This window comes from Notolabrus celidotus, chromosome 23, assembly GCF_009762535.1.
Source record: "Notolabrus celidotus isolate fNotCel1 chromosome 23, fNotCel1.pri, whole genome shotgun sequence".
NCBI lineage: Eukaryota > Metazoa > Chordata > Actinopteri > Labriformes > Labridae > Notolabrus > Notolabrus celidotus.
In genome coordinates this window covers 26,025,453-26,038,199 of record NC_048294.1, presented here as the reverse complement: position 1 = coordinate 26,038,199, position 12,747 = coordinate 26,025,453, and the positions used below count along the sequence as shown (strand labels likewise).

Genomic DNA, 12,747 nt, shown 5'->3' with positions numbered 1-12,747 from the left:
AAATGTTCACATTTGATGAACTATCTTTCTACAAAAACAGCTGTTGTATTTTTTGCTATGATGAGTCTCATAGTGGGCCGAATATTTCCCTCTTTAACCCTGAAACCTGCTGCCAACACACCAAACACACAGGTGTCCCAGTCACCTGACACAGACTGTAATGTTAACATCAAAAGAACACAGATTATAATAATGAAGAAGGTAAAGTTGATTATTCTGGACCCCTCAGCTCAAGCATGAACAGTTTGCTTGCTGGACAGTGTTGTATGCAGGGGTGTAGTGCTAGTGTTAGTAGTTAGTGGATCATTTTAGTGCTCTAAAAAGTCTTTATGAATCTCATCCAGATTATGCAAACAGCAAATAATCTATTTTCTTACTTTGGATAAAAAGTCCTGAAAAAAAGCGCCATGACAGGTGCGCTCCGTCAGCACTATGATTTTATGCGACCCCCAGAGAACAAATTTAAAATAGTACAGTGCTCTGTAATTTTTTAACTTTACAAAGTCGTTCCTCGGGCCGGATTGGAGCCTCTGGCGGGCCGGTTTTGGCCCACGGGCCTTGTGTTTGACACCACTGGTCTAAGAGGTCCCCAAAACATGTCTTTAAAGTTTATGCTCAAAAAAACACTTTGAAATCAGATTTTGGTCTGCCTGAAAAACCCTCTTCTTCAGTCCTCATCAGAACACTCTGTTTTCTCTCTGACCACGCCCCCTCAGGAAGTGGATGTGCCTCGGCTCTCCAGCAAGTTGATCTAATGTTTACATGTTGGCTGAATATACACGGCCGCTCACAGACCCACGTTACTTCAGCCCTCTGAATCTGATCCAGAATCTGATCCTGATGGAGAGGCGCCTGTAGCAGGACCTTTCTGAAGGATTGGTCACAGATTTAGTGTTTCTTGTTGTTTTATTTATCAGTATGTCGACGTGTGTCTTGGTACACAGCTACGAACATGTAGCTATGTGGCTATGCTAACTGGCACTAGCACTTATCCATGATAAATAAAAATCATCCACTAGATCTTCAAATCTGCAGACTTGGGGAGTAAAACCGACCTCTGCCAGAAAGGCAGCAGGACCTTTCTGAAGGATTGGTCACAGATTTAGTGTTTCTTGTTGTTTTATTTGTCAGTATGTAGACATGTGTCTTGGTACACAGCTACAGCTACAACATGTAGCTATGTAGCTATGCTAACTAGCGCTAACACTTATCCATGATAAATAAAAATCATCCACTAGATCTTCAAATCTGCAGACGTGGGGAGTAAAACCGACCTTTGTGTTTATTAAGACAGCCTACAACTAGCATGCCTCCCTCCTAAGCTCCTTGTTAGCACACATGTGTGCAGGTAATGAAAAACGGAGGAGGGATTCAGTATTATTTTATACAGTCTATGGGCTGAACAAGCTCCGAGCTCTGACTCCGTGACAGACCGGATATTGTTGTTACGTAACAAAAACACTGAAGTCTGAAACGGCTGGTTTCACACACATTTACAGAAAGGTGGAGAAATCAGAACAGGGGCAGAATGGATTTTCTTCATTCTTTGTAGACATGCCAGGGAAACATATTTCAGGTAGAGAACCATTAAAAAGTCCATTTTGCATGATATGTCACCTTTAAAGGTAAAGTGTATTCACTACACTCACTACACTAATTTGAGACTATCTAGGATTTACCCTAATGTAACTGACTCATGTAATAGGTGCAAACAATCCCCGGCCGACCATTCTCATATGTTCTGGTTCTGTCCCAGGCTTTGCCACATTCTGCTCTGAAATATTTCAAACGCTTAGCACAGCATATTCTATAACTATCACTCCTGATTCTCTGTTGGCCTTGTTTGGCGCCCCCCTGCAGCCTGTCAATCATGCAGACTGTTCTTGCCTTTACCACCCTCTTGGCCAGGCGACTTATACGTCTCAAATGGAAACACCCTCAACCTCCGTCTCATAACAGATGGGTGAAAGAGTTGCTACTGTCTATTAGACTTGAAAAGCTCAGGTTTTCCCTTAATGGTTCCTCGAGCGCATTTGATAAGACTTGGAGCCCTCTCTTGAATCATATTGAATCTTTGACTTCCCTGCCTGATTGTGAGGACTGAGCCCCCCCCCCCCCCCCCCCCCTTTCATTTTATTTTATTTTTATTTATTAATTTTTACATTTTGGTTGGATTTTATTAGTTTTCTTATTTGTGTAATTGTTGTATGTATTCTGTATTTTTTACATATTATTTGTTGAAGTACAACTGGGATGGGTTTGTGGGAGGGAAAAAAATGGGAAGAATGGAAGTTCTCTGTACCGCATTGTACTTTTCCTTTGTTACCTCTGAAACTGCTTCCAATAAACAAAGTTATAAAAAAAAGATAAAGTTTATTGCAGCATACAGTATTGTGTTTGGTGTATGGGCTCTGAACGTCATTACTCCTCATAGATTATTTAAATGCAGACATTTAGGAGTAATGAGATAGGACTAACCCCCCTCGGATGCCGGGGAGGAGGTGGGTACAAAGTTTGCACACAGCACTGAGCAGGACAGCAGGAGCACTTGCAAAGCAGAGGCAGATACAGGGAGACCTGCAGCTTAAATAGACCACCAAATGAGAGGATGTTGAGATCAGCTGATAGGGAGGATGATGACGTGTTGTCTGCCTGAACTAGCTTGCATGCAGGCAGCGCTCCATTTTTGTCATTTATATTCATGTCTGTTTATACCTGTCCTTTATACTAAGGAATGGTGTCTATAGTGACCCATAGGAACATTTACACTCCCTGACCACTAAAGGGTGTAATAAAAATCATATGAAGACCATCTAAAGACCAGGCAGTGTGATTACAACCATAAGACCATACATATGAAAAAACTCTAAAAAAAGAACAGAATTACAGATTATTTATTCAGAACACACAATAAACAAGCCCCCTCCACCGCATATTTGTGCATTTTATTTACAGTAATAGTTTTCTTTTCTCTTTTTCTCTTGAAGTTTCTTCTTACCTCAGTCTCTTATCTCTCTATCTCTCTCTCTCTCTCTCTCTCTCTCTCTCTCTCTCTCTCTCTCTCTCTCTCTCTCTCCACAAACAATTACAGAATAATACGATTCAATGTTAAACTAACAGAGCTGTATAGAAGAAAGAAAATATATGAATAATAAAAATAATAATTATAATAAAAATAAAAATAACAATAATAATACTAACAACAACAAAAATAATAATTACAATAGTAATACTAATAACAACAATAATAATAATAATAATAATAATAATAATAATATTTTCATTTATCTTTTACAGATGACTATAGATTATTTACAGAAATGTAAAATTAAAATATAAAGTCTCTCTCTCTCTCTCCCTCTCTCTCTCTCTCTCAATTCAATTCAATTCAATTCAATTCAATTCAAAGGGCTTTATTAGCATGGAAAACATACGTAATCATTGCTAAAGCTTAAAAAGAAATAAAACACAAAATTACAAACAATTACAGAATAATAAGATTCAATGTTAAACTAACAGAGCTGTATAGAAGAAAGAAAATATATGAATAATAAAAATAATAATGATAATAAAAATAAAAATAATAATACTAACAACAAAAATAATAATTAGAACAGTAATACTAATAACAATAATGATAATAATAATAATAATAATATTTTCATTTATCTTTTACAGATGACTATAGATTATTTACAGAAATGTAAAATTAAAATATAAAGTCTCTCTCTCTCTCTCTCTCTCTCCCTCTCTCTCTCTCTCTCTCTCCCTCTCTCTCTCTCTCTCTCTCTCTCTCCCTCTCTCTCTCTCTCTCTCTCTCTCTCTCAATTCAATTCAATTCAATTCAATTCAAAGGGCTTTATTAGCATGAAAAACATACGTAATCATTGCTAAAGCTTAAAAAGAAATAAAACACAAAATTACAAACAATTACAGAATAATAAGATTCAATGTTAAACTAACAGAGCTGTATAGAGGAAAGAAAATATATGAATAATAAAAATAATAATGATTGTATTGCCTTGTTATGTTTGTGACCAAACTACGACATCTAGTGTCTAAAAGCTGTAATAGCAAAGCTTTGAGTTATTTTGAACCCTTGGTCTTGCCGTAGTTATGTTGCCATGGGTACGGACCGTTTTGTTTATAGTCTATGGTACGGACATAATCCTTCTTATATCGCGTTTGGAAAACATTTGCCTGTAAGTATTTTCATATACAGTGCTTTTAGTTCAGTTTCATTGTTTCAGATTGTTTGTGATAAAGGATAAAAGTCTATTTTAAAACCGCCGACAGTGAAATCTATATATGCTAACCACTAGCATGTCAATGCAATTTCCCATGTATGTTAGCATCAAGCTAGCGCTTCGTGTCGTTATAGCGCTGTTACCACATGAGAGAGATGTAACATTTGTATGGTTTCTCTTGCGTGAAACTAATGTATATTTTCTTGTGTGTCCAGTTTTACAGTTTTTATGAGTAAAGCTACAAACGGAAAATCCTGATTCAGAGTTTTTCTTGGGAAACTGTTATCTAACTGCCAAGCTGAGATAGCCGGGGCAGAATAGTAAAAAGGCAACATTTTTTGAACAAGCCAGCAGCCTTCCATGCTGTAAGAGAAGACCTATTACCAGTCATGATGACACATAATGAAGAAGAAATGGACTTATTGGAGACAAGATCAGAAATATCCAGCTGCTCTAGAGCCAGTAAACTCTCAACAGCCAGCTCTCTTGCACTGAGAGCACGAGCAAAGGCAGAAGCTGCTCGCACTGAACTTTCATTTGCAAAAAAGGAAGCTGAAATGTTAAAACAACAAGCTATACTACAAGCAAGCTTACATGAGCTGAAAATGGAAAAAGCTGCTGCAGCCGCAGATGCAGAAGCTAATGTGTTGGAAGCAGCTGCACAGGATGAGTATCAACAATTCGGCTCTCCTCTTCTAGTGCATAGACCTGTGATGCCTCAGATCCCAATTGAGTTCCCCAGTGGAAGAGCTACAACACAGTCATCAGTGCAAAATCCTTTTCTTCAGCCATACCAGAGTGCACAAACAGCTAATACGCTACATGCAATCACAACCCCACCCGATGCAAAGCCACCAGTAGGCACACGTCCACCAGCATCCCAGCCAACCATGGGCAATGGTGAAACAGCAAAAAGCTGTGTGCTACATAGTGAAACGCAGCGGAGTGAAAGCAGTGAGTATGCATTTGCTGAGTTAGCCCCGCATCATTCATTCAAAAGAGAGGATGCTTTGTACACAATGCATGCTAATACTGTTAAAAATGAGAGACATTCTCACGGCTATGGAGAGCCTCCTCATAACATCGAGCACACGAGTGACAAATGTGTGCTTCCTCAGTCTCATCCAGCTCAGTCATCACCCTTACATGACACCACCTCGTCCAATCCATCCGCTGCTATCGACTTAGCAAAGTACCTGATGCGTCGAGAGATGGTGAGTTCCGGCTTATTGACATTTGACGATAAACCAGAAAATTACTGGGCTTGGAAAACATCATTCATCAACTCCACAGAAGACTTGAAACTCTCTGCTAGAGAAGAACTCGATCTTTTATGCAAATGGCTGGGTCCATCTTCTTCTGAGCAAGCTAAAAGAATCAGAGCAGTGCATATTCACAGTGCATCCGCTGGCCTCCAGATGGTATGGCAGCGATTAGAGGACATCTATGGCTCACCAGAAGTAATTGAAGATGCTCTACTGAAAAAAATTGATGATTTTCCAAAAATCACTGCAAAAGACAACCACAAGTTAAGACAGCTAGGAGACACTCTTATGGAACTCGAGGCAGCTAGAGCAGATGGATACTTACCTGGCCTTATGTACCTCAACACCTCGCGTGGTGTCAGCCCCATAGTGCAGAAGCTACCGTACAACCTGCAAGAAAGGTGGATCACGGTAGGATCACGCTACAAAGAGCAACACAGAGTGTCATATCCTCCATTCTCAGTCTTTGTGAACTTTGTTTGTGAAGAAGCAAAGGTGCGTAATGATCCAAGTTTTGCTAACATAACGGGAACACTGTTTGCTACCAAGACAGAGAAAAGCTACTCACCCAACTATCAGCCATTTAACCAGCATGTGAAATCAACAGTAGCTGTAAGAAAGACAGAAATCTCTTCAGATGGCGATCCTGACAAATTGTGTCCTCTGCATAATAAGCCGCATCCTCTGAGAAAGTGTCGTGGCTTCAGGAACAAAACAATAGAGGAGAGAAAGGCGTATCTGAAGGAAAAATCAATCTGTTTCCGCTGTTGTGCATCCTCCACCCACATTGCTAAAGACTGCAACAAACCTGTTCAGTGCAAAGAGTGCAATAGTGACAGACACCCCTCAGCACTACACCCAGGGTCCGCTCCATGGAAAACTGATTTTCAAACAAACACTAGGGAGCAGCAAGGCGGGGAGCAGCAAGGCGAGGAGCAGCAAGGCAGGGAGCACCAAGCAGTAGCCGGTACATCTGTGACGTCTAGATGCACAGAAATCTGCGGAGATGTCAATGCCTCAAAATCCTGTTCCAAAATCTGTCTTGTCTGGGTGTACCCTAATGGACAGAGAGAGAGAGCGCTGAAGACCTACGCTGTTCTAGATGATCAAAGCAACAAATCACTAGGCAGATCAAAATTCTTCGAACACTTTGGCCTTCAGGGAACAGGGTCAATGTACACTCTAAAGACATGCTCAGGAGTGGTAGAGACATCAGGCCGACGTGCCAGCAACTTCATTGTGGAGTCTCTGGATGGCAAAACCCAGATCTCTTTACCTACCTTGATTGAATGTGACTTGTTGCCAGACAACAGATCTGAGATTCCATCACCAGAGGTAACAAGACATTATCCTCATCTCATGTGCCTGACAGATAAGATTCCAGCTCCGGACCCAGATGCATCCATCTTACTCCTACTTGGACGTGATATGATCCAAGCACACAAAGTCAGAGAACAGTGTAATGGACCTAACAACGCTCCATTTGCTCAAAGACTCGATCTCGGATGGGTATTAATTGGAGATGTGTGCCTCGGAAGAGCGCACAAAACAAACAGTGTCAGTGCCTTCAAGACCAATGTGCTTATGAGTGGCCGTCACTCGATGCTGGAACCCTGCACAAGCAACATACTGGTAAAAGAGAAAATCCATTCTCCAGTGCTGCCTCACGCCCCTCCAGGTATGTTTCATGCATCCAATCCTAAATACAACACAGACAGCCTTGGACAAGACGTGTTTCAAAGTACAGCACATGATGAAAAACTTGGCATGTCAGTTGAAGACAAGTTGTTTCTCGACCTCATGGATAAAGAGGTTTACATGGATGATGCTAATTGCTGGGTGGCACCCCTGCCATTCAGACCAAATAGATCACGCTTACCCAATAACAGGCAGCAAGCGTTCAATCGTCTCACATCCCTGCGTCGTATGCTGGAGAAGAAAAAGGGCATGAAGGATCACTTCTTCAAATTCATGCAAACAATGTTCGACTCAGACCAAGCAGAGCCTGCACCAGCACTGACAACAGAACAGGAACGGTGGTACCTTCCAATATTTGGTGTTTATCATCCACAGAAAAAAGACCAAATACGCGTAGTATTTGACTCCAGTGCCAAACATGAGGGCCTTTGTCTCAACGATGTTCTCCTTAAGGGACCTGACATGAACAATTCATTACTGGGAGTCTTATTGCGTTTCCGTAAAGAACCTGTAGCAGTGATGGCTGATGTGCAAAAGATGTTTTATTGCTTTACTGTCCGTGAAGAGCACCGGGACTTTTTGCGCTTTTTGTGGTTTGAAGACAACAACCCAACCAAGCAGATCACCGAATACCGCATGAAGGTTCATGTATTCGGGAATTCTCCCTCTCCAGCAGTGGCCATTTATGGCTTAAGGAAGGCAGCCCTACATGCAGAAGGAGAAGATGGTACAGAAGCCAAGCAGTTCATTATGCGGAACTTCTACGTGGATGATGCCCTGGCCTCTTTCCCCACAAATGATGAAGCCATCTCTGTCTTGAAAAGAACCAAAGACATGCTAGCTGAGTCAAGCATCAAGCTGCACAAGATAGCCTCTAATAGCCGTGTGGTGATGGATGCGTTCTCCCCAGAAGAACGGGCTAAAGACCTAGTCAACCTGGAGCTAACAATCGACCCCTTGCCACTTCAGCACAGTTTGGGACTCACCTGGAGCTTGCAGACTGACACCTTCACCTTCTGTGTATCTAGAGAGAAGAAGCCGTTCACCAGAAGGGGGATCCTATCCACTGTTAATGGTCTCTACGACCCACTGGGATTTGCAGCACCTGTTACAATTCAAGGAAAGGCCTTAGTCAGAGAGTTGTCAGCCGAACAGTTTGAATGGGACGCCCCTCTCCCAGCTGTGAAAGAAAAACAGTGGAGGCTGTGGACAGACTCAGTCCATGAGCTTGAACAGCTTCAAATAAAAAGGGCATATGTACCTGTTTCTTTGCGCTACATTGAACACAGAGAACTCTGTGTTTTCTCTGATGCTTCCACCATGGCCATTTCAGCAGTGGCATACTTAAAAACAGTGGACAAGGAGGGCCATACTCACGTCGGGTTCGTCATGGGCAAGTCAAAGCTGGCTCCTCATCCTCAACACACCATTCCACGGCTGGAGCTTTGCGCTGCCGTACTGGCGGTTGAAATGGCAGACCTATTAACAGAGGAACTGGACATTGATATCCACAAGGTCACATTCTTCACAGACAGCCGGATTGTATTAGGCTACATTCATAATACAAACAGAAGATTTTACGTGTATGTGACCAACAGAGTTGCTCGCATCAGGAAATCCACAAGACCTGAACAGTGGAACTTTGTCAGCACAGAAAACAATCCTGCAGACCATGGGACACGCTCTGTGTCAGCAGCCCAGTTGTCACACACCAACTGGTTCCAAGGTCCAACTTTCCTGTCCAGAGACACCTGCTTAAAGCAAGAGACTTTTGAGTTAGTAGAACCTGATGCCGACGCAGATATACGTCCACTGATCACAGCTTTCATAACCAAAGCCTCTGTCAATCGGCTTGGCTCACGGAGATTTGAGCGCTTTTCAAGTTGGAAAGCCCTCTGCCGAGCTACAGTCCAACTCATATACAAAGCCAGGTCTTGCAGTAAAAATACAAACAGCAAGACAGAAGTATGGACACAGGCAAAAACAGTTATCATCAGAAGTGCCCAACAAGATGCCTTCTCTGAGGAGATCAGGTCCCTCTCAAGGGGTGATGTTGTCTCAAAGTCCAGCACTCTCAGGAAGCTGAACCCTTTTGTTGATGCAGAAGGCCTTTTGAGAGTTGGAGGGCGTATGCCTGCAACACACACTCCCTGGGAAGAGAGACACCCAATCATTGTCCCCAACAAACAACACATCGCCACCTTATTAGTGAGACACTATCATGAGCAGGTTGCACATCAAGGGAGACATCTAACAGAAGGTGCTCTTCGCTCTGCTGGTTTGTGGCTGATAGGAGGCAAGAGGTTGGTGTCTAACATCATACACAAATGTGTGATCTGTAAAAGGCTAAGAGGAAAAGTAGAGGAACAACAGATGGCTAGCTTACCTGCTGATCGAGTCAGCCCGGGTCCTCCATTCACAAGTGTCGGTGTTGATGTGTTTGGCCCATGGACTGTCAGCTCACGGCGCACCCGAGGTGGGGTTGCAGAGAATAAACGCTGGGCTGTCATCTTCACATGCATGGTGACAAGAGCCGTGCATATCGAAGTTCTAGAGTCTCTGTCCTCTTCAAGTTTTGTAAACGCCCTAAGAAGATTCACAGCCATTCGTGGACCAGTTCGTCTTTTTCGTTCTGATCAGGGTACTAACTTTGTGGGTGCCTGCAAAGAGCTCCAAATAAGATCTGGAGACCCTGAGCTAGCAACTTACCTTCTAGATAAAGGTAGCACCTGGACATTCAACCCTCCCCACGCCTCACACATGGGCGGAGCATGGGAGAGGATGATAGGTGTGGCTCGCAGGATATTGGACGCTTTGCTGTTGAAGAGAAACACCTGTCACATGTCTCACGAGGTTCTGGTCACTCTCATGTCCGAAGTTATGGCAATTATGAATGCTAGGCCTCTAGTCCCTGTATCGTCTGACCCAGATATGCCTGCCGTCCTTACACCTGCCATGCTCTTGACACAGAAAATTGAGACTGTGTTGCCGCCATCACCAGGACAATTTGACCTCAAGGATCTCCACAGTAAACAATGGAAGCAGGTCCAAACTTTAGCTGATGCATTCTGGAAACGTTGGCGGCAGGAATACCTGGTGACCCTTCAAGCAAGACAAAAGTGGCATGTGGACAAACCAAACCTGAACAAAGGAGACGTGGTGCTTCTGAAGGATGCACAAGCAAAGAGAAATGAATGGCCTGTTGGCATTGTAGTTGATGTCTTTCCAAGTGAGGACAAAAAAGTTCGGAAGGTGGATGTTAAGGTAGTCAAGCAGGGCACTCCAAAGGTGTACTTGAGGCCTGTCTCAGAACTTGTGTTGCTTTTGAAAAATGTATAATGGTATAATGTGTTATACCAGGCGAGGAGTGTATTGCCTTGTTATGTTTGTGACCAAACTACGACATCTAGTGTCTAAAAGCTGTAATAGCAAAGCTTTGAGTTATTTTGAACCCTTGGTCTTGCCGTAGTTATGTTGCCATGGGTACGGACCGTTTTGTTTATAGTCTATGGTACGGACATAATCCTTCTTATATCGCGTTTGGAAAACATTTGCCTGTAAGTATTTTCATATACAGTGCTTTTAGTTCAGTTTCATTGTTTCAGATTGTTTGTGATAAAGGATAAAAGTCTATTTTAAAACCGCCGACAGTGAAATCTATATATGCTAACCACTAGCATGTCAATGCAATTTCCCATGTATGTTAGCATCAAGCTAGCGCTTCGTGTCGTTATAGCGCTGTTACCACATGAGAGAGATGTAACATTTGTATGGTTTCTCTTGCGTGAAACTAATGTATATTTTCTTGTGTGTCCAGTTTTACAGTTTTTATGAGTAAAGCTACAAACGGAAAATCCTGATTCAGAGTTTTTCTTGGGAAACTGTTATCTAACTGCCAAGCTGAGATAGCCGGGGCAGAATAATGATAATAAAAATAAAAATAACAATAATAATACTAACAACAACAAAAATAATAATTACAATAGTAATACTAATAACAACAATAATAAGAATAATATTTTCATTTATCTTTTACAAATAACTATAGATTATTTACAGAAATGTAAAATTAAAATATAAAGTCTCTCTCTCTCTCTCTCTCTCTCTCTCTCTCTCTCTCTCTCTCTCTCTCTCTCTCTCTCTCTCTCTCAATTCAGTTCAAATTTGCTTTATTGTCATGAACAACGAGATATTATTGCCAAAGCACATAAATTCCTACAGTACATTATATATATTCACAACACACTACACTCACCATATATAGATTAATCACACACCATATTCATTACATATTATATTCATCACATACATATCAACCATATATTACATATTTTATATGCATTAATGAACGATGGTGTCACCTATACAGCATATCTCAATGTCCTCACCCGATTCGGTGCGCTCACAAAACCTCCACCCAAAATCAAACCCCATGGGATGGTGAGTCCCTCTCTCTCTCTCTCTCTCTCTCTCTTTCTCTCTCTCTCTCTTTCATTGCTTGCTCTACCTGAATTTTTCTATAACTTTGTGTTTTCCAAGATATTAAATTTACGAGTTTTCCCCAAATAAGGACATGGCTGACTTGATTGACAGGCGGGCACACTGTAGCTGTTAGCAAGGAGGCTAAAGCCCGCCTCTTTACCTCACACTAGCTCCACAGCAGCAATATGGCTCCGACGATTGGCCTCAAAACAGCGCTCAGCTACAGATTAAAAAAACAATTTTTATATAGTCTACGCTTCATCAACATACATTTAAAACTTTTTTCTCCAAATCTGAATTTGTTTTTCTTCTTTAATGTGGCACTAACACTCCATCATCATTATTTTAATTTAGTGTACTTTTTTTATAATTAACCAGAATTGGCATGTTAATTATTACCAACACTACTTCAGAGCCTTTTAAATGCTATAAAGTAATGATAGAGCGGTAACTCAATCATCATATTTTTAGGCTGAGGGCAAAGTGCCGTGTTTTTCAAGATTAGTTTGACAATGTGTTCACACTCCTTACCAAATTCTGGAGCCGTGGGATTTTTATGGGAACATGTGATTAGATTTCTTATTTCTCATTGAAGATTTTACTCAATATGTGAAGACAGCAAACATACCAAATGGAGTATCTCTCAGCCTTGAGCTGCTCACTGGTTACATCTCCAGCTAAATGTGTTCACATTTCTCAGAGCTCTTCAGTGGTGGTGTCATGAAAGGCTTTTCTTTACCCTCTGAATCATTTTACTCACTCATTTAATATGACTCACACCTTAGGCAGAAGTTAGCCATTTTACAGCCGTCTCTGCTTCTGTGAAAGGGTCCCATATAATGAAGAACACATTCTTCCTCGTCTGAACATACTTCAGTCATCCTCCAGTCTAGCAACCCTGAAGATTTGGAAGAGAAAAAGACTGCATTTTTTATGAATCACAACTTCATAAAAACAAAGCTTCTACAAGAATGTTCGTCTGTGCTCCTGTGTTGATGTAAGGAAAGGAGTCATTTGTATTTCCTCCCATGCTGATGTGTTCCTCTGGTGTTGCA

At 41.6% G+C, this 12,747-nt stretch overlaps 1 protein-coding gene across 3 annotated transcripts; it reads left to right on the top strand.

Annotated features, from left to right (window-relative positions):
- The first annotated feature begins 4,021 nt into the window (after positions 1-4,021).
- Positions 4,022-11,120, top strand: LOC117807081. Of its 3 annotated transcripts, none has more exons than XR_004629905.1 (2): positions 4,022-10,767; positions 11,028-11,120. XR_004629905.1 is itself a non-coding variant. In XM_034676137.1 (2 exons), the coding sequence occupies exon 2, from the start codon at positions 6,941-6,943 to the stop codon at positions 10,547-10,549; it is 3,609 nt and encodes a 1,202-aa protein (XP_034532028.1). In that variant the 5' UTR covers positions 4,022-4,202; positions 6,885-6,940; the 3' UTR covers positions 10,550-11,097. The 3 variants fall into 3 exon arrangements, 2 of the variants coding, with proteins under 2 accessions (XP_034532028.1, XP_034532027.1); XM_034676137.1 differs by having other exon boundaries at positions 4,022-4,202; positions 6,885-11,097; XM_034676136.1 differs by having other exon boundaries at positions 4,022-4,202; positions 4,463-11,097.
- The last annotated feature ends 1,627 nt before the right edge of the window (positions 11,121-12,747 follow it).

Excerpts from the sequence above, each read along its gene's own strand:
- LOC117807081 (XM_034676136.1), top strand. The coding sequence starts at position 4,637 with ATGATGACACATAATGAAGAAGAAATGGACTTATTGGAGACAAGATCA.